Source organism: Belonocnema kinseyi, chromosome 7, assembly GCF_010883055.1.
Source record: "Belonocnema kinseyi isolate 2016_QV_RU_SX_M_011 chromosome 7, B_treatae_v1, whole genome shotgun sequence".
Taxonomy (NCBI): Eukaryota; Metazoa; Arthropoda; class Insecta; order Hymenoptera; family Cynipidae; genus Belonocnema; species Belonocnema kinseyi.
In genome coordinates, this window is record NC_046663.1 from 102118102 (window position 1) to 102140533 (window position 22432).

General features: G+C 31.5%; 2 protein-coding genes across 5 annotated transcripts in view; one reads left to right on the forward strand and one right to left on the reverse strand.

The window, feature by feature from the left end:
- LOC117176002 (protein PAT1 homolog 1) overlaps nucleotides 1-11264 on the reverse strand; it is a 24140-nt gene extending 12876 nt beyond the window's left edge. The window contains exons 1-7 of one of the 3 annotated variants that reach the window (XM_033365944.1): nucleotides 11150-11264; nucleotides 9380-9577; nucleotides 8777-9185; nucleotides 5464-5570; nucleotides 4895-5343; nucleotides 1847-2060; nucleotides 1527-1736 (exon numbers count right to left, since the gene is read on the reverse strand). In XM_033365944.1, the coding sequence (XP_033221835.1) occupies nucleotides 1527-1736; nucleotides 1847-2060; nucleotides 4895-5343; nucleotides 5464-5570; nucleotides 8777-9185; nucleotides 9380-9577; nucleotides 11150-11188 (1626 nt within the window). In that variant the 5' untranslated portion in view covers nucleotides 11189-11264. Of the gene's footprint in view, nucleotides 1-1526; nucleotides 1737-1846; nucleotides 2061-4894; nucleotides 5374-5463; nucleotides 5571-8776; nucleotides 9186-9379; nucleotides 9578-11149 lie in introns of all 3 variants that reach the window. The other 2 variants (XM_033365942.1, XM_033365943.1) reach the window with 2 other exon arrangements.
- Nucleotides 11265-11443: 179 nt separating this feature from the next.
- LOC117177516 (solute carrier family 2, facilitated glucose transporter member 4-like) overlaps nucleotides 11444-22432 on the forward strand; it is a 113932-nt gene continuing 102943 nt past the window's right edge. Inside the window, exons 1-2 of one of the 2 annotated variants that reach the window (XM_033368272.1) lie at nucleotides 11444-11600; nucleotides 20183-20324. In XM_033368272.1, coding sequence (XP_033224163.1) covers nucleotides 20287-20324 — 38 coding nt within the window. In that variant the 5' untranslated portion in view covers nucleotides 11444-11600; nucleotides 20183-20286. Of the gene's footprint in view, nucleotides 11601-20182; nucleotides 20325-21217; nucleotides 21457-22432 lie in introns of those variants that run through there. The other variant, XM_033368273.1, reaches the window with a different exon arrangement.

Sequence of the window (22432 nt, forward strand, 5' to 3'; positions counted from 1 at the left end):
ATCTGAAAAATCTCTATCCCATCCACACACTACTCCTTTCCCCTGCCGAGTGAGTCAAGCCTACCCCGAAAGGGAAATGGCTTAATGGTGTAATAATAATAATAATAATAATCATCATCTAACCTCTGAAAGTACTATACAATTGCATAGATTATAGAATATTTATTCATTTACAAGTATCTATTTCATATCTCTGAAATTCTAATGAAACCATTTTCATTGCACAGTGTCGTTCACTAGAATAGTGCCGGCAATACTCCTGTTTACCCTAATTACCATTTTTTATTTAATTTCAAATCTTATGTTCAGATATTGTTTCAGTCTAAAATATTTCATTTTTAACCTTTAGCAAATTCAAAATTTTTTTATTAAAAAGGAGATTTTTTAACTTTTTACTTTTCAACAATATTTGTCTTTTTAATTGAAATAAGCAATAATTATAAATCAAACATTCAAAACTAAACAATCTGAAATTGAATTGTATCAAACAGAAAGCCTTGAATCGTTCAAAATTTTTAGAGAGCTAAATTTAAACTTTGAAGGTTAGAATTTTAATTGTTTCATTTTGCTGGATTTTCAACTTATAATTTTAAAAGTATTTTATTTTAAATTAACAATTTAGGAAGGTTCAATATGCAATATTTCTACATTAAGGTTCCTTCAAAATTATATGATTTTCAACATTTAAAAATGTATTGACTCATTTTTCAATTTAGAGCATTGAAAATGATAACGTGGATTTATATTTTTTAAACAGAAATCTTTTAACTGTTCAATTTATAAGTGTTCAAATTTTTAAATATTCAAATGTTTGTAAATTATATATCGTTTCAATAAAAAATTTGAAAACTTCAGTTTTAATAGTTTAAAATTCAATTTATCCAAATTGAATACTCAGGACCATCATATGATCAGACTAGAAAAAAAAAAACATTTTTCCCCCAAATGCCGTGTTTATAAATAACAAACTTTTTGACAAAAAGAGAAAATAGAAGAAATGTGGCAGAAAAAATCACACAAGAAGTTTTTCCATGTTTATATTTTATGCTGAGATTAGTAGACAAATTTGTTGCCTGCGCCATGTTTTGGTTAATAAATTTCAAAAATTTCTCAGCTTTCGGTTAGCTGGCAATAAATCGACGTTGAACTCATAAGACGCTTTTACTATTGAATCGCATAATTAAATAATAATTTTACGCATAACAAAATTTATTTTTTAAATTATTACCACAGATTTACCGGATTTTCCGGTAAATTTCCGGATATCCCGAATTACCCAGGTCACTAGACACCATGTAATCACATTATTTCTATTGAAAAAAATTATTTCAAATTAACTTGGTTGTTTAAAATTCACCTCCTCAAAGTACTAAAATAATTATTACGAATTTGAAGTAGATGCGAACAAAAAAATGTTATCAAAATTCCATGAGTTTTCCCGTTACCTCAGGTTTCGCAGCAACCACATTTATACTCGAATAAGATTAGAATATTGAATACTAGAAAATTAGATTCGTAATGCGTACCTTGCCCTTCCGAATACTAAGCATTCCAGCTAATTTATCTTCTTTCAGTAATTGCAAGAGGGAGGACAAGATGATGGCGATTAATTCTGACTCCGTCTTTTTTACAACTTTAGGTTCGCCATCATTCTCTTGTTGCTCCTGTTGTTGTTGTTCTGCGATTAAAGCTAAAGGATTATTCACGTCATCGAGCTTTAACTGCAGAACGTAAAGCTGAAAAGCAAAGCAAAAGGTTACTTTATTACTTTTTTAATTTGGATTTTCAAACATTCGTTATAGAATATGTAATCTATAAAGGTAAGCAAGAAAGGAAAAAGACATACCCTTTCTATTTCTAAAAGCAGTTGGCGTGTTTTCTTCGTATCTTTCTGATGCGGAGGTAGCGTCTGCTGAGGGTCGCTATTAGGAACAATGTCCATGTCAATTATTTTCCGAGGGGCTGTCACACTTCCACATTGAAGTTTACCTAAAGAATTCTCAAACTGCGTCGGTGTATAAACCACTTTTACAAACGTGTGCGACGTCTGCTCCCTGTCCCTATTTCAATGAATCAAAGATGGCGTATTAAAATCAAATAGAATCTTACTTAGGCTTTGTTCACAAACGACGTCACGAATTTATTAGTTTCAATTATTACAACGTAAAATTGATCAATTAAATTAAGATTTTCATCCTAAAATTGTAGAATTATGAATAATTTAAGTTTGACCCCATAAAATTTCCAAGTTACAATTTAAAAATGTTCAATTTTGGAAGGTTGATTCAATCGAAAATGATTAGCTTTTTAACTTTTTAAATTGCAAATGACGTAAATAAAAAAACTATGTTAAAACATCAGTTTCAAAATATTCAATGTTACACTCTCTTAATTCTAAATTCTTCATATTACTTATCTGTTAAAGGCTTTTAATTTAAGATTGCACATTTCAGAACTTTTCCAATTTTCAAATACCTCATTCAAAACGATTAATTCTTATCTGTTAAATGTTGAAAATTTTCAATTTGAAACCACATAAATTAAATCTGGTTCCTTTTTGATTGCTTTCAGAGTCAACTCACAAAATACGTGATAGATTATTCGGGAATCGCCCCCCCCCCCCCGCGTTATATTGTTACATTTTTCTTAACATAGAGAATGGTACCCTGAATGTATCACGTAGTAGTTTTAAAAATTTCAAACTAAAAATTGTAGTTTTTTCAATGATTTAATATTAAGATATTGAATTGCTTTCTATAAATTAAAACTGATATTATTCCTTTGATAGCTACTCAAATTTTGAAATTGTATAATTTATAAATGTTTTAGGTCTGCCATTAAAATTAAACTCCCAATTAACCGAATCACCTATTAAGACTTTAAATATTTAAATGATTTCACAAAGGTTTCAAAGATTTCAACAAAATTTCACGAAGGTTTGCACATCAGATTTCAATAGTGATCAAACCCTAGAGCAGAAGAAAAGTATCATTGGCAGACTTAAAAATAAAATGGTATAAAACTATCTCTAAGGCATTGCATCTATAAACATAGTGTTGTATCCAAAGACAGATATCACTTTTCGAATGAATGAACCGTATATGTATTTCATATATGGCAATAGAATATTTTTCGAATTTTGTTTGCTATTTTTAATCTAATCTTGAAACTGGAATATTTTAAAACGACGTCAATTGGATGAACTATGTGACGTTAAGGGGGTCGAATTTGCAGGCACGTTAAGTTGACGTAACCACATCTTCGAATCGAGTTGAAACCTATCTCATAATTAAGGGCCCACTTAATGCTGATTTAATGCCCTATTGACAAATTTAATGCTGCATTATTTTTAAAAAACCGGGGGTTACACTAGCTTAGTGTTAAGCTGACGGAACCCCATGTGAAATAAACGTTGAATCGAGTTCTATCGTATCGCATAATTGAAGGCTTATTTAATGCCCTCCAAAACCACCAAAAATTATTTACCAAAAGCCACCCCTAATACTGAAAACCCGCCCTTAATATAAATTATACAGAAATTGTAAATCTGAGCATACTATAATTAAGGGCTCATTTAACGCTAATTTGAAATCCCATTGCCAAAATTAATGCTTCACTATTTTTTTTCTCAAACCGGGGGTTACGTCAGCTCACCGTTAAGCCAGCGTACCACCTGGTTCCTAATAATAAGTGAGTCCTTAATTATTCTCTAAATTCGAACCAGTAAGAGACGTAGATAAAATTAAAATCTGTAAGGATTTTCGGTGAAAATGATTGATCTCAATAATTGAAATTTAGACAATATGCGGTATTAAAAAAAGTTAAGAGTCAATACTTGCTTTATTTTCGCATATCGCCTTAGCCTTCAGCCAGCATAATCCCTATTTTGTTCAAAAGCAGAGAATTGTAATGGTTTAAAAGGCATTAAATGAACCTTGGACAAATTTACAATTTGTGAATAATTTATATTAAGCCTTTAATTATGGTATGGTCAGATTTACAATTTGTGCATAATTTATATTACGGATGGTTTTTCCGTATTAGGGATGGCTTTCGGAAAATAATTTTTGGTGGTTCCGGAGAGCATTAAATGAGCCTTCAATTATGTGATACGACAGAACTCGATGCAACGTTTATTTCACATAGGGTTCCGTCAGCTTAACACTAAGCTAGTGTAACTCTCGTTTTTTTTTAAATAGCGGAGCATTACATTTGGCAATGAGGCATTAAATGAGCATTAAATGAACCCTTCATTATGTGATATGACAGAACTCGATTTAACATTTATTTCACATGGGGTTCCGCCAGCTTAACGTTAAGGTAACGTAACATCGGTTTTTTTAGAAAATAATGCAGCATTAAATTTGGCAATAGGGCATTAAATTAGCATTAAGTTAGCCCTTAATTATGAGATAGGTTTCAACTCGATTCGAAGATGTGGTTACCTCAGCTTAACACACCTCGAATTTGCCACCAATCAAAACTTAAGTATCAGTGAATTTACCTTCTTGTTCACATCGACTTCAACAGAGTGAATTAGGAAATATATTGTTGTTAAAAGAGGTTATTGTAAAATTCATTTGGAGGAATCTCACAAAAATATTTTTATGATAATACCGTATTATAAAAGTAATCCAGGCTTCGTAAGTATACGGCAACATGGGCAATTGTCAACAATGGCGCAATAACTTGAATATTTGAGAATCCCTGTCAAGTTTTATGACACCTGATTACAATTTGAGTGTTTTCGCGATTCCAATTTTGAACAATATTTTCTCTTAAACAAATCAGCGGAACAAAAAGTTTATAAAGTACTCTGAGTTTAGCAGACTCGTCGCAGACTTGATTATACAAGAGAGTGAACAAATATTAACTCTTCGAATTAATTACTTACCTAGAATCCTTATGATGACCGTTGTTGCGATTTTTCTTATTTGGATCTTCACTTTCGTTTTTTTTATTCTGCCGATCACAAAAGACAGTATAATAATAATCATCAACGTAAGGCTGGTTCGTATTAAGTTGAAGCAGCTGAATATTATTTAGCCACTGCTTTTCACGGCTGCTCATGAGACCAGCGTATTCATCGTACTCCCTGGGACCATTCGATCCATTCATGCCCTGACCATGATGTTGATTTTGGTATCTCTGATTATTGTGATTTTGATTGTGGTAGGGGTACTGATTATTCTTAAAGAATGGCTGATGATTTCCCTGCTGCTCGTTATGTTGGAAGGACCTATTCTGATTTCTCTGATTTGCAGAATGCAAGGGGTGATTGTGCTGCTGATGATTCCCCTGATTGTTGGCAAATGGAATCATTGGATGGTCCGGTCGCATGAACTGCAATGGCCCCATGTTTGGATTAGATGGCTGTTGTAACAATTCATAATCAGAGTTACGAATGTAATGAAATGTAAATTAAGAAAATACACTTCTCCACTGCACAAGAAAAGCACTTACAGGAAAATTGGCCATTGAAAAGTTGCCGTGCATCGGTTGTCTTTGCCCGCCATGCTGCATCATTAAATGTGGAGGTAACGGATATCTCAGTAGATTTCCTCCCTGATCTAATGAAGGAATAAGTAAAATAATAATGATCAGAGCTCGGACTCACCTCAGAGATAAAAAATAGTGTAAATAGTGGCATCAATTTTGAAAAGCAGTAGCAAAATAGTGTCATTAATTTTTTTTAAGAAAGAACTTATGATCTAAATCACGCAGGCCGCTGATTGACTAAAATGCTTTTTAAACCAAAAAATCGCATGAGTGCTATAAGTTACATAAAATTTCGAAAATTTTCCAAATTTAGGAATGCAGAGAACAAGTATTAGAAACCAAATTCTCATTTGGTAGATATAAAATAATATAAGAAAAAATATATAAAATAATAAACAATATGTAGAAATTTGAAATGTCTTCCTTTTAGTATAAAATCATTTGGATTTGCAAACTACACTCGAATTTCAACTTTAGCAATTTTATTTCGTGCGTTCCAAGAATTACGCCAAGCTTTTTTAAAGCCGTAATGCATACAAAAATTGAATAAAACAGCATTGCAAAGCAGAAAATTAATTATTTATTTACTGAGAGTTCAGGGGATAACGCACTCGACCTAATTAAGATATTCCAGTTTCCTTTTCGAATTCTGACGATTTGTTCAAAAATATAAACTTTTTTTTTATAAGTTTGATGTGGGAAAAACAGTTTTTGTGTCTAAGAGATTTTTTTGTCGTAAAATCGAGTTTTTGCGTTTTTCTCGGAAAAAACGAAAGACACAAAAAAAGTAAACATAAGTCGGAAAATTATTTTTTTAAACAACAAAATTCTCGTAGCCTCAAAAATGGTTTAGCCAGCATAAACCTGACAGAATGACTTTCTTATATTACAAAAAACTTTTCAAATATATTGAAACAAATAAAATAAAAAAGTGGCGTTTTGCAGAAAGTCTTCGTTTCATGTTTTAAAAATTCTAAGAAAAAAGTAAACAAGATTTTTCCTAGGAGAATATTCGTTGCCTGAAAATATAATTTTCTAATTTTTCTCGTACACGATGAAGGATATCCTCAAAGAGCAAGAACTTTTTTTGTAGAACTTTTTTTAGACGTGCAAGCTTTTATGTTTACTATTTTCGTGCCTTTTGTTGTTTCCGAGAAAAATGCAAACATTTGATTCTATGAAAAAAATTCTCCTCGCCGTATAAATTGTTTAGTCCACATTCAACTTACAGGATGTTTTCCCCATAGAAGGCCAAATTCTATCAAAATTTGGCAAAAAATAGAAGTGTAGTTTTATTTATTAAAACTGACTTTTTATATTTATTAACAAATCTTCACTATTTTATTCATTTTAAACTTTTTGAAACTAGAAAATGGAATATGGAGATGGTAAGACACTTTGAAATAATCCGAAAAAAATTGAAATATATGAATTAGGTCAAAAGCTGTAGAAGTTTAAAGAAAAAATTGTGTTTGTTTTGAGAGATAGGCGTGAAAATTCCAATATGTACTCGTAATTTTGTGAAGAATTTTTTTCATAAATTGTAAAAATACTTGTCGCCTTATTTCCTATAAAAACAATATATTTCTCCGTTGAAAAATTCTGCGACTTGAAGAGAAAAATCTGCCTCATTTGAAATGGATTCGATCAATTAAAAAAAAAAATAATAATCGCATTTTAAACATTTGTAAAGATAATGAAAATATTTGGAGATTAAATCCTAATTCAATCATTCCAATAAAAGTAATAAATTTCCTCCAAACACGATAAATGTAATTTTGTTGTGTTTTTAAATCCAAAAATTTCTACACACATACTTTAAATTAATTAGAAATATATTAGGTTCCAATGTTACGACACCATATCTTAATTATTCTTCAATGAAATGATTGCACTACATCAAAGATATTACTTCTTAAAATTTTAAACTCATCAGCTGCATTTCTTTTGAATGAAACAATTTTATAGTTCGCATTCATTTTGAATTTTAATTGCCTAGATAACTTTTTTTTTATAATTTAAAGTTTTTTAAATTTGGAATAATTTCTACAGGGTTGCTACAGAAGTTTAATTTCAAAATTACATGATTTTCCCACGTTTTCAGGTCTATTTTTGAAAAAATGACATGTATCTTTTTAAATCCAGTAAATTATATTCAATTTCAACATATTCTATTGAACGTTTCGATGATTATTGGATTCTAAATAATTCTCAATTAATATTTATTATGCGTTTATAAATCTGGAATTATAACAATATTATTTTTATTAGTAAAGAAATTCATTTGTATCAATTAGCAGACTAAAAATTCGCCTTAGAGTTATAATTATGTCTTTGAATTAGGCGCTACAAAGAAAATTCAATTTATTAAAATTTATTTATTTTTACTATAATTGTTTTAATAATACCTCCGCATTGATATTGTAAGAATTAAGTTTAGAAAAATAATTACGATAACTGCTAATTACAAATAGCATAAACAAATGACACAAATGAGCATTTCTTCGTGGACAAAATGATTCTCATTAAAACTTCTTCAACGCCAGTTAATATTAATACATATTTGATGTACATGTTAAATCAGTTACAATTTTTATGAAGAAATTGTTTTAAAAATTCACAAAGTCTACATTATCACGTAAAAATAAGAAGCATGTTTTATCGCCTTTATTTAATACCGCTTTGAAATAGAATGTATAATATATAATAAAACCGTAATCTCTAAAATGTATAATTATCTAAAATCATTTATTACATAGCTAGATACAACAACTATTATAAATGATTAAACATTGTACCAGAATTTGGCGCAATTAATGAACATTTTATGTACTTGCATCGAGAAATTACGTTATAAAACTTTGATACGCATCCTCAATAAAAATATTTCGCATGATGATTTATCTAAAGATTGTAACTGTGACAATGATAATATTATTTAATATTTTTTACTACGCAAAATCTTGATCAAAAATTTATATTAACTAGCTTTTAATACATTTTTAAAGAAGATTTAATTGAAAAAAGATATTTGTTTCCATCAAATTCATTTAGTTGTATGTAGTTTATTATCAAGTATAATTTTAACTAAACTTTGCGAGTTTACCTAAATTGTTGACTAGTTATTTCAGTTTAGTTACAATTTAAATTTTACTTCAACTGAGGTTAAGATTAGAATGTATTGTTTAATTATAATTCTAAATAACAAAATTTCAAAGGTTTCTTCCCCTGACATTGGCTTATTTCAATGCTTTAGTAAATTCTATTGCGCACTTACTTGGCATTCGGTGATTCTGCATGAATTGCGGATGTGGCAGTCTGAGATTTGGAGGAAGAACTACTTGAGGTGGGCCAGGCAAAGAGAGGCCCGGTGGAAATCTTGGGGGTATGCCGTTGAGTTGAAGTTGTTCGTTGATAGACATAGAGTCAAAAAATCCTCCCGACTGTTGGTGAGATGAGGGTTGAGAGGGTTTCTTGAGTCCAGGAGGAGGTCTGTTGGCAATGAGACCTCGCTCCAGTTCTTCGACGGTGCACACATTTTTCAAGGTGGATGTCAAGGGTGGTTTCGGCTTTGGTATGGGAAGATTCGTTGGACTCTCCCAGACTCCGGGTCGTGGTATGATACCCTCCTTCTCATCCAGCACCAGGTGGGAGAGGCTGTTCTCGATATCGATTTCCGAATCATTCTGCAAAAAATTTACAAAAATTTCTGCGTCTGTAAATTCAATGGTGATTTAATTCAAATCAAGCGAAAATATGTTTATTATTATCTTAATTTGCTGTATTTCAGTAAGAATATTCCGTTAAAAGATTATACGACTGCTTTATTTAATGAACGTTTTTTTCCTGAAAATAAAAGAAACCCCAAGTTTTTATTTACCTTAATTGAAGAACATGAAGTGTTGGCTGAATTTTGATGACTGGGTCTAGCAGATTCAGTTATTTGTGCTAGTTTTTCATGATCTTGTTCCCAATCTCCGTCTGGAGCCTCAGATCCGAATGTTTCGTCGTTGAATGCATCGTATTTTTCTTCTTCACCAAACTCCTCATCTTCTAAGGGGCCATAAAGTCCATCCTGCTGAAACAAACATTTTCGTTGTTCACAATGATTTCGGTTGTCCTTCACTCTTGTTGATTTTAGATGCTTGAAGTTCTCGAATCCTTTTTTGGCTCAAATTAGTTCTACAAGGTGAGTTTATTTGGAAACATTTTTAATCGACTTCTTACTACATACTCAAAATTATATTACCGTTATATTATATTACCGTTATATTATATTCCGTTTCTATTAAGTAATATTGGACCTGATCACTTCAGACGAAATAAAACACAAATCTATCTATCCTCAGCTTTGATTTACCAGTCGTCTTTTACATACACAATGAGAGAAAAAGTCTTAATAAATTTATGCTATTAAACTGATTATACGCGGTATCTACATCTCATTTAGATGTACACAACTACGTCACAACTCAGTAATTAAATGAACAGTTGAGCTTAAAATAAACTAAACACGAATATTACCTCAAATTATCAATGAAATAGGTACTTGATACAGATAGATCGTAATAATCCACTAATCATACAGGAATCAATCACAGTAATGAGAATCTCCATTTTTAGAAATTAATCAGAAGGTGATTATGACATTGACGGTATAAGTAATACGTAGAACACATTCTTCTAAGTTTGGTTTAAAAGGTACAGAAACACATGATTTATAATAAACATTGTATTATTTACAATGTGAACGAAATTACTGTTTGCTTTCTATAACAATTCAAGCTATAAAACCAATAATTAAAAAATGTTTGAAGATTAAGCATTTAATGTTCAAATCTTAAAATTAACTAATGAATAACTACTTAGCAGGTAATTATTCATCTCGATAATGAGTAAATAAAAGCATGTGAACAAGCTCTAAATTAAACCTTTTTCAGAAAATTAGAATCTGCTAAATTTTGGCAAGATTTCTACCAAACCACAATATGAATTCAGAAAATAACAAAAAGAATAACCCTAGTCAATTATTGGTGGTTTTAGTCACTAAATGAATAAATTAATAAAGGTTTTTAGAAATCACTAAAATAAGTCGAATTTATATAAATCTTGAAACAGAAAACACCTGGATAAGGATAATTTAGCTATTGCTAAAGTGGCTTGAAAAGGAAGATTCCGGAGAAAATGATGAAACCTAAGCAACTGAAATTCCTCGAAGGAATGAAAGGCGGCTTCAGGAATGATAATATAAATATTTTTCTCTTCAATACGAGTAGGTAGTTCATGTTATTGACCTTTCCAGGGCGGGGGTACCGTGGGGGCACCAGAAGACAGGTTATGTCTAGTACATTCGCGATTAAATATCCGGGGAAGAACAATTAGCATGTCAAGATTTGTTGCGATATTCGATCTAAAAACTACAAAAAACCGATCAAGGCGATTCAGAAACTCTCGCTGTTTATTCTAGAAATGAATGCCAATAAAACAACTGTAAATATTAAAGTTGCTGGGTCAACAATAAAATATTTTCAGAATGCGAACTGAAAGTTTCGACGCAGAAGAAACGATTTGTTCAGCGGGCCATAACACTTTCATTAGGGAAGATAGAGTTATGAGGGTGTTTGGAAAACAATGAGAAATTTTCACTCACCCCGAGCGCAGTATTGAATCCGAAAAAAGAATCTGCCATTTGTTGCAATTAAATTCACAAAATGTCATGTTCCGATTAAACGTCAAGCGCTGAAAAGACATTTGCCGTCATGGCGGTCTCCTTGCCAAGTTACTTTTATTACACTCTAGAGGACACTGAGGAGCCGTCGTCTGCTGCTCATTTTAGTTGGTAGATGGCGACACTTGAACGTGCCGGTGGTCTTTTAAATAGTTTTTGAGTGTTTTTTGTATAATTTCGAACATTTGTATCCAAAAAGTTGTTTTGCCGTTTGCTGTTTTTTTTATAGAGTTTGAGCATTGTTTTAGAAGTGGAAATTGTCAAGAAGGTTGAAAAGAAATGATATATCATTGTAGAGAAAACTTTCCGTGACAGTTTGAAGCAAAACAATATAATTGTACAAAACTTAAAATGAAAAATAAAATAGGTCAAGGTTAGTTTCTTTAAAATTATTTTTTTTTCGCAGGATTTTGAATGATAGTTTTTATGAATAAAAAATATAAAGTTTGCATGTTTAGATTTTCGAAAAGTGACACATGTGGTCTTCACCTGTATTTTATAAATCATTAATATAGTGGATACTTTCCATTGATCTGTGTTGTTGTTTTGGCACATTTCACATTAGTGACTAGACATATAACCTCAAATTTTTTTTTTAAGTCAATATTCCAAAACCCAAGCTCGAAAAGAGTGTTTCTTGGAAAAAAAGGTATAAAAGAGAGTGATAAAAAATACCTTTAAACCAAGACCCACGACTGAAAATTAATCTTAATAAAAAAATGTAGTAATTTCTGCTTGAAACATGAATTAATATAGACAATATGAAATCAGGAAAGTTTGAAACTGCAAAATTATCTATAATAACAAAAAAGGGATACTCTTATAATTAAGTAGTTGTACGTTCATTATCGAAGAGATTTATTTAACTTTTCAAAGTGGAAAAAAACGGCAGGATATTGCGCATTTTTCGATAAGATATATACGTAAAGGAAGTGACATGATTACATCCTTGCACATTTTTTTAGCTTCAGGGTAGATACTTTCATGGACAATAAAATAATGTCTAATCCTAGGACCACCAGAGAAATTTCCAGGAAATTTTAGAATAGTTTGGGATTGGGTGAAAATTAGAAATTATTATCTTATGTATTCCACAAATTCATCACCTAGTTCTAAACTGACTTTCTTGCATTCTTGAATATATTTTTCCAGCATCTGCGTAGATATTTTCATGGACAATTAAACATTTCTAGCATTCTAGAGCACGATTTTATCTTATCCATAAATATTGATCCTATAATTTAAAATAATTCATTATAAGTTTTTATTTTTGATAATCTATTATTTCTAATATAAATGGGGGGGGGGGGGGGGGGGGGCGTTACTGCATACGGAAATAAGTGCCGAAACCTAAATTTTACAGAAGATTAAAAAAAATGTCTTAACTTTCACGCAATTAATTTTAAATTTAAAAAAATGCAGAACCGGTCAGAGGTATTGTTAGGCTTTATCGAACCGTGAAACGAACATCCTGAAAGAAGCATCGAGGAAACCTTTGTCAAAGAAAGGGTGCGTCTCCAAAAACTCCAATTTTAACACGTACAAAGTAGAGTAAATTTTACTTTTTAAATAAAAAAAAACAAGTAGGAGAGAATGGGGCTAAGCCGACACACTTTTTCCTTGTCGTTTTTTAATGGCAAAAAATGGTTTGAAAGCGTATTAGGCATTGTTTGATCGAGAATTTTGTTGGCTACAAAATGTTCATTTTTATTTTAAATTGCAATGATTTGTTTATCGATTATTATAAAAAATAAAGTAATGAAAAATCTGTCGAGCGAAAAATCGTGGGGCTAAGACGATACCCTCCTGGGACTAAGTCGACATTACATTTACATTACTAAATGCTCGATCCAACAATACCTAATAGGTTGTTAAACAAAATTTTGTTACCTTCTCATCCTATAATGAGAAGGTAATATTTTTATGTAAAACTAAACTTTGCCGGTTTATATAAAATCTTCAGGTTTATAGACCCCCTGAGTCAGAACAGAAAGAACAATTTTTATAAACGTTTCTGTCCGTATGTATGACTGTATATCTCTCTGTATCGTACTCGGTGTCGACTTAACCACACACAAGTCAATTACGTATATTGTTATCCGAAAAACATTAAATACCACCAGGAAATCCAATTTTTAAACATCATGTTCATTTTCAGCACCTTTTTTTACTTAAGATGAACATACCTTGATTATAGTGCACGTGATATACAGAAAAAACACCATTTTCCACAAGCATCGGAAAAAAACTTTTGACCTCTGAAAACACTGTTTATGTCGTAAAATGTGCCATGTCATGCAGAATGCCACGAATGTCTGTTGATAAAGATAGGGCATTAGGATCCACTTTTATTTAAAAAAAAAAACAAAGAAACAAACAAGGTCACACGACTTATATTTTTCTTTCAAAAAGCAAGTGTCGGCTTAGCCCCAATCTTCCCTACTTTTGAGCTATTACTTAACTCTATTGAATTGTGAAAAGAACAGGAAAAAATATGGTTTAATTTATACAAAAAAGCAACATGGATTTTGACTAAGGTTTAACAAATTAGTTTAAGCCAATAAAACGCATTTCTGAAATTCGGCACTTACACAAGTATGCGGTGTCGCCCTTCAAATGAGCAAGCATTTTAGGACTGCTTCTAATTTACAAAGCCATCAGTAAAAAATTTCATTTAGTTGAACATTCAAAACTTCAAGACCTGCAGTCTTTCTTCTATATTCCCCTGTTTTCCCTTTTTTCAAATTCCTCCTTTTTCCCTATTTTTGACAAACATCCCCTTTTTTCGAGGGGTTTCATTCAAGCAGACATTTTTCTGAGAGCTGTTCATGTTTTATTTCACTTCCTTCCCTTCCTTACTTTCCCTATTTTTTGCTTCTTTCAGTCACTTTTTACACCTAATATAGAATCTGATATCTGTGCCCTCACCTTCAGATCGTGGCCCTTGTTCAGTCTGTTATTATTTGATTAAATTGCATTGAATTTGTGAAACGAAAGCTTTACAATCAGAAAAATGTTCATTTGAATCAAACACGCATTGACGTGACACTATCTAAGATAGAATTTGTTCGATTCAAATCAGTTTTATTCGATTCGAACAAATATTTGTTTAATTCAGTAAAATATTTGTTTGACTTTATAACAAAGAAAGAATTTGTTTCATTCCAAAAAACATTTTTCTGAGTATATTAGGGATTATTCACAAATTACGTAACGCATTTTTCTTTTGTTTAAATAAAGATGAGAATATAATTTCCGTGAAGTGAACAGTGATACAGCGATATGGTAAAAAGAAAAACGCGTTACGTAATTTATCGATGTTTTGATTGACTTCCGCCAGCAAGAGTTAAAATCTGTTTAATTAAATGATGTTTCCTTCCGTTCTCTTGGTCTTATGTAAAAATCCTACCAGCCAAAAATACCACATATAAATTACTTTTTACAATAGTTCTGATCGATGTGTAATCAGTCATTTAATATATAAATGTCCAATGGTTACTTTTTTAAAAGTATTTTTGGCTAGGTCTAAGTGTTCCAAAATTTTCTTTTTCTTGGCTCTATTTGAGTTTGGCCGTTGATAATAAAATGTCAAGCCGCTGAAATAGCCACAAAGGAGACGTCAATCAGCTCACATGCTGCGTTCCAAGCAATGACGTATTCACAATATTCTCAAATCTCGTACTTATTCATAAATTTACAATATAACTGCCGCCGCCTCTTAGTAATTGATCCTGCAAAATGTAGTGCAACACTACTGTATCATGAAACGCGTTAATGTGGAATGAGAAGGATTATCTATAATTAAGTAAAATAATAAAGTAAATAGATAATTTGTACATGAATTATGGTTTATTATCGATTTATTGTTTATTTTTTTAACTTTGATACAAAGTTGCTTGGCCCCTTTGACCTTACTATATAGAATTGTTAAACTCTTGCTTCATTTTCCATTTGGTTTAATGCAGTTTAATGCAGTTTAATCCAAAATGCAGTCGCCCTAATGTTCTAGTACGCTATGTTCCTCAACTGTCAAACTGAGAAAAACGTTCACAGTTTAACCATAATATGCTCTATAAAAACGCTGTCAAATGTCGAAATAAGTTTATCGGTCAAAAATAATGAACGATCAAGAACATATTAGCACAAATTTTAATACTATTATGAATGTATTTTAGCTGATGTGGAAAATTGGTTTTGGACATGGCGTAATGTGAGATTAAAAAAATTCATTTCTTTCAGAATTATAGTACGCCATGTCTACACAAAATTTATAAATAAACTCTTTATAATGAAATTATTAAGTAAAAGGTTGAACAGAATGGTAGTTTACTTTATTCTGTGGTATTGCGTACTTGGAATTAGATGAGTTATTTGCAAATTATTGACTTTTGAGTAATATTTCTTTGGTTGCTTTTAAGGTTAAATATATTTTTGAATATTGTTATTTTTCAAATTGAACTTAGGCTATCCATATAAATTATGCACTACGAAGTTGGCATTTTTTCACTTAAAGCAATGCAAAAAGAGACATGGCGTAATGTAATTCTCAGTTTTAATTAAAATCACTATTTTAATTAATTGTAACAGCTGAGGAAATAAATGTCAGGGAAAAATTGATTAACATTCAAAACTTCAAGCCCTGCAGTCTTTCTTCTATATTCCTCTGTTTTCCCTTTTTTGAAATTCCTCCTTTTTCCCCTATTTATGACAAACTTCCTCTTTTTCCAGGGGTTTAATTCAAGCAGACATTTTTCTGAGAGCTTTTCATGTTTTATTTCATTTTCATCCCTTGCTTGCTTTCCCTATTTTTTGCTTCTTTCAGTCACTTTTTGCACCTAATATAGACTTACTGACACTTTCCCTTACTAACACTATCTGTATAGAATAGAATAATTGCTACAAATTATACATAAAACTAACCGGTCAATAGGACTATAGGCCTAGTATTACAGAATTTCCCATAATACTAGCCTTATGTAGGAGTTGGAAATGTCTTATAGTCTTAGGGAAAAATCATGATAATAGCCAGTTCATTAAATAAACTTTGATTTGATGTAATCGATTTTTTCGAGATTTCCAATTTTAAAGCACTTTAATTTCAATATGTTTACTGTTTTAAAAAATCGATTAAAGATTGCCAAAATAAAGCTTTTAAATCTGATTCTTTTTTCATGTTATAAAAATAAATAACATTCTAGATATTTACCAAATTTTCCACATAATTACTTTTTACAATTTTGTAAAATTACGTTTATGTTGTAAATCTTTGTAGGTACATTTAGGAAGACAAATTAAATTAATTTCCAGTCTAAAATCTAATTATAAAATATAAGCACAACCAAAACATAATTTGCAAATTATGAATGTGCATAACATTAGGGTTAAAAAATGTTCATGTTAAGAGAAAGAGTAATTCATAAGGAATAAATATCGACCAATATTAATTATGAATTTTTAATTTTATTATAATAAAATAAAAGATAATCAGTGTTAAATCAATACATATTATTGTAAAGCTTACACGGAGAGAAGTTTTAAGAGATTAATTCACGGAACTACTCCTTGATCTTATTCTAGCTTTGGCGCAAGATCTGAGATCTCGGAAGCCTTGCTTTTAAAGCAATGGCCGTTAATTTAAAAGCAAGGGTTCCGAGTTCTTAGTTCTTGCGCCAAAGCTAGAATAAGATCTCGGAGTAGTTCCGTGAATTAATCTCTTGACATTTATCTCCGTGTATAATGTCAAAAGTATTTTTAAATATTGTCCAGAAACTCTCATGTTCCAACATCTTGATCTGAACTCACAATCTACGGTCATACTAAAATGGTCCGCGGTTAGTACTTGAATGGGTGACCGCTTGGGAATACCGCGTGCTGTAGGTTAAATTTTTTCATTTTTATATTTTTTATACTCGTAATATAAAAGAACTCGCAAAAGAGAAAGTATTTTCTTTAGCTACAAAAAAGAGTAATGAACTAAACAACCAAAATCTACTTTCATACTTTTTTCACAAATTATAGACATGTGTGAAAATCATTTTTTTCTGAACTATTTTACTTTTATAATTAGATTTCTGATCATTTAAAATAACCTAATACACGGTGAGCTTAAAACAATTTAAGCCTAAGTCTTTGCTCTCTCTGTTTTTTTAGAGAATGTAACTACAGGATGATGTGGAAGTTTTTTAAGCTCGAAATGAAAATAAACTGTTGAGTCTTTTTTTTTCACAAATCAAATAAATTTTTTCAGAATTTAAAATTTCTAGATACTGGTTGTTATTAGTCGTTAAAAATTGAGTAACAAAAGTCTCACGTCCATAGAAGACAGATGTTCATTTTACAAAAGTTTTCCATATAAATGTTTACTACATTTTTAATGACTAATATTTAATGCCCAGTATCCAGAATTTACCATTTCTAAACAAAAACTGATTTTTGAGTCCTTTCAAAATTAAAATTCTCCTGAAAATTGAAGCGCTATCTTTTTTTTAATAATGATAAATTAAAGATATATGGTATCAACCAGACTGAGATTTTTCAATCCTGATTCTTCAGAAAAAAAGTAACTTGAATTGTTTTGTGTATTTGCTGTTACTGTTGATAATAATCAAGCCTTTTAACATAAACACACTTCACTCTTTGTTCCGTTGTTCTATTTTAAATTTCCAGTAACTGGAAGCGTTTGAAGTCCATCACAATCACTGCTTTAAATAATTTATATTTTTCTAGTAAAAATAGATTTTCAAAATTTTAAATGAAAATTGATTCAGTTTTGTTCATAGTATAACAAGAAATGGAGGAGTTCTGGACAAAAAGGCGACAGGCGCTCGAGAACGAATAAAAGTATTGTTCAGGCTGTGACGTCAGGTATCAAAAGTAAAATTCGAAATTTGAAAAATCCAAAAATATAGTTAGATAGCTCTTGAAAAATGAACCTGAGTCTACATTTACAGTTTTTCTCTCGGGCTGCAGATTTTCCAGTAAATAAATAAAAACTGACTTTTTTTAAATTGTAAAAACCATGTTTTTTCACATTCAACTCGCCGTAAGTAATTCGTTTATCAACTAATTAACAAATTTCTTTTTGAGTTTTATTCGTGACACTCTAGCGGAGTGTCCCAAAGGGGTGAAAAGTTAATTTCTAATGTTTTTTTTAAATCCGAATGACAAACCACGTTTTTAGACTTTCGCATTAAAAAAGTGAGCGAGGAAGTTTGAGCTACGACAAACTTCAAGCGAACGAATTTTCCACCAATGTATTGGCTAACTTTTTGGAAAATCTCAATTCGATTTGATTTTTAGTTCCGTAATTGCAGCGAGTTTATTACGAGCTCGCGGCGCGACACCACATCATTTTTCAGAGGACGCCGCCTGAAGCCTGAAACATCCTCCTTGCCCATCCTTTGTTTTGTCCAGTCGCTCGCACTAATCAGCGTTCCGGCGGCGTCCCCTGAAAAATCCTGTGGTGTCGCGTCGCGAGCTCGTAATAAACTCGCTGTAATTATGGAACTAAAAATCAAGTCGAATTGAGATTTTCCAAAAAGTTAGCCAATACATTGGCGGAAAATTCGTTCACTTGAAGGTTGTCGCAGCTCAAACTTCCTCGCTCACTTTTTAACTGTGAAAATCTAAAAACGTGGTTTTTCATTTGGATTAAAAAAAAACATTAGAAATTAAGTTTTCACCCTTTTTGGACACTGTAGCCTCCGCTAGAGTGTCACGAATAAAACTCAAAAAGAAATTTTTTAATTAGTTGATAAACGAATTACTTACGGTGAGTTGAATGTGAAAAAACATGGTTTTTTCAATTAAAAAAAAGACACTTTTTATTTATTTACTGGAAAATTTGCAGCCCGATAGAAAAATTGTAAAGGGAGACTCAGGTTCATTTTTTAAGAGCTATCTAACTATATTTTTGGTTTTTTTCAAATTTCGAATTTCACTTTTGATACCTGACGTCACAGCCTGGACAATACTTTTACTAGTTCTCGAGCGCCTGTCGCCTTCTTGTCCAGAACTCCTCAATTTATGTTATATGACATAATATATAATAATATGCCATTGAGACATTGAACAAACTGTGTAAAAAATATACTCACAGTTTCAACAAAGTTTCCAGGAAAATATACTTCTTATGACACATGCATGATTTCAGCCATTTTCGACGCGTATTAAGTGAGACTAAAGCTCTACTTTTTACTCCCTAGGGAGTGAGAAGTGACGTCAGCTGTAAATAATAACAATTATACATCTATAAATTCGCATTTTACGATAATTAGCCTACTCACCGTAAAAACTTTAAGGAGATTTTGGTTGCGTATAATAGAATTTTGTGGTAATTTATGGAAAGTTACCATATATAACTGATCAAATTACCGTAAATTACAAAAAATGTATAGAAATCTTTAAATTTAATTTTGTGTAATTTATCTGGAGTTACCATAAATTACAAAAAATCGTAAATTTCCGCAAATTTATAAAAATGTTTCAAATAGAATTATGGGTAATTTATGGTAACTTACCGTAAATTACCTTTGAAGTTACCGTAAAGCACGCTTACTTTTTCGAAATCTAATATAGGCTGAAATCATAACTGTATTTCGAGAAATGTCTGAAATCATCCATTTCTTATAAAAAATATTGTATGCGCCAAGGGGGAGAGGGACTTTTTCGACTTGTTTATGTTTTCTGTACAAGTCATAGGTGCATAATACACTATTTTTTGATCCAATATTATCTGTACTGAAGCATCAGTTTTCTGCGAACGAATTTTCTGTTCATTAGTCTATTCATTATTATTATTGATTTTGTTATATATATCGATACATAAATACTTTCATCACATTTACTGAGCTTATACCTCAATGCTAGAATATTTCATTCCTCATTGTTTGTTTGCTATCTCTGGTAAATAATCATAATCTTAATTAATGTTCCACTTTTTAATATTGATTTCAGCAAGGAGTATGGAGTTGCCAGGAATCAGCTAGTTGATAACATGTTTGTTGATAAAACTGCTACTATATAGGAATAAAGACTCGCTTTGTCAACTTAGCAAAACGATGGCAACAAACCTATCACATTCTAGACCAAGAAGAAGGTAATTTTTGTTATTCAACTGAAAATCTATCTGTTCAGTTTTTTTCAGGTGTACATATTTCATATCATTTGAACTAGTCAATTGATTTCTTCAATTGATTTAGCTTATTTTCGCAATCTCAGTATTATGATATTAAAAAGTCTGGAAATTAATCATATGAGGTTTTGATTTCAAAGGGTAACTTCTAGATAGAATCGCTCCGTATTCAGATTTAATTACTGCAGGTATTATTTATTCTTATATAGACATAGGATCAAAGTAATCTGCTGATTTTTCCAGTAATATTTAAAGAGTAAAAGAGCTTTGAAGACAGAATATCGAGTATTATACATTAAATCACAAAGTATTTTTTTTTATCCAAAATAGAATAAAAGCCTTGCAAGCCAAATAACTCAAAGATTAAACTCTTTCTAAGGAATAGGTTGTGGATCTTTGCAAAGCATTATCAGATCATAGTTTAAGAAGAAGAGGAAAACAACAGAATTTTCCTATAAAATCCTCTTAATTTTCTCTAATTCTAAGACGTTCTTTGGTAGCATTCCAAGATCAATCTTGAGAACCAGCACTGCATCTTTCAATTACCCAGCGGCAAAATACGAGCTCATAAAAGAGCACATGCACCCGATTCCGTTAGAATGTGTGATTGTATCAACAGTGGTGTTTTACCGCTTCCATCACCACAGTAATATCTAACACGGTCATCATCGAAAGCGAATGCTTGTGTGAAACAATTACGAGAATCACGAGAATCAATTGCATCTCCTAAGAATTAGTAGCCGTGACTTTTGCGTGCTTTTGCCTAGCGGAGGCTCGTCCTATGATGACGACGGAGACGCGTGTGTTAAAATTAAATCCACCAGACCGACGTCTGCATCTTGCCGACGGCGACGTCGCGACGAAGTGCGTCCCCTAGCTCAGTCTCAAGAGCATATTCCGTCAGTGCGGATGCCTTAAATTTCTCGTTTTGTCTTGAGCCAGTGCCTTTTCGTCGCGTGGACCTTTTCTCGTCTGTTAAATCGTTCTCCAGAATTTTGAACCTGTGATATTTTAGGAAAAGTTCAACCTCGGAATAACTTTACTGTTCCTGATACGTCTTGTTCGGAAGCCCCGGCCCAGACCCAACTCGTACGAGGTAACACGATTGGAAACCACCTTCACTCCCTTATGTGAATCACTAACTTACTTTGAAAGAAATGGATATTTAGGGTCCATATTTAGATATTTAAGAGCTGGAGAATGTTTCCCACTCTGGAGAATGATCATTTAATCTTGGATTCTTTCAGAAGATTCTCCGTTCACTTTATAGTCATCCAACTTTCTACGTTCTAGTCAATCATTGAGGATAAACATATTGATGCAGTTAAGGTGTGAAAATAATTCGTGATTTTTCTCATCGCTGCCGTGAGAATATTTGGTTATAATAGCAGAGTTTTAATGATTTCTTTATTGAAAGATTTCAGTGTAGTCAAATATTTTATCGTTGACATAGATGAGATCAAGATGTTTGGAATTTGGACGTCTCTAAATTCGATAGCCTTCCAAATTGAATTTACCAAGACTAGTCACTTTTGATTCCAAATATTTTATAAGCAGGATTTTTTTAGCTACAATTGTTATCAATCCATCCAAATGTCTCAGTTCACCTAACTAACAAATTTTATGTTTGAAAATGACTTCCTCTTCCACATCCGTTCATTTTTCATTGATAGAATTTTGACGTAAGATGTCATTCTTCATTTTGAATTCAACCACCCAAACGTTCGATTGAAAAACGTATAAATATTTCCATATGTAAGCGCGCCACCTGCCAAATTTTACGTATATATTAAAATGTCCTCACAATATACGGACAATTCTAATAAATTATTTCAACTTGCATATTTGCCAGATGTATTTGTGAAAGTTTATTTTCGGAAATGCGTGCCAGAAATAAATGAAATTTAATTTCATAGGGCGGTTTATTTTTCGTCTTTGTAATGGAAATCATCGAACCCTGACATTATACACGTATGATTGTTTCTCGTTTTACGCATTCTAAAAATTTTACGATTCAATCGTCTCTGAGAGTATTTGGCACCTTTTCGACAAACAGGATTTCGTGACTATGC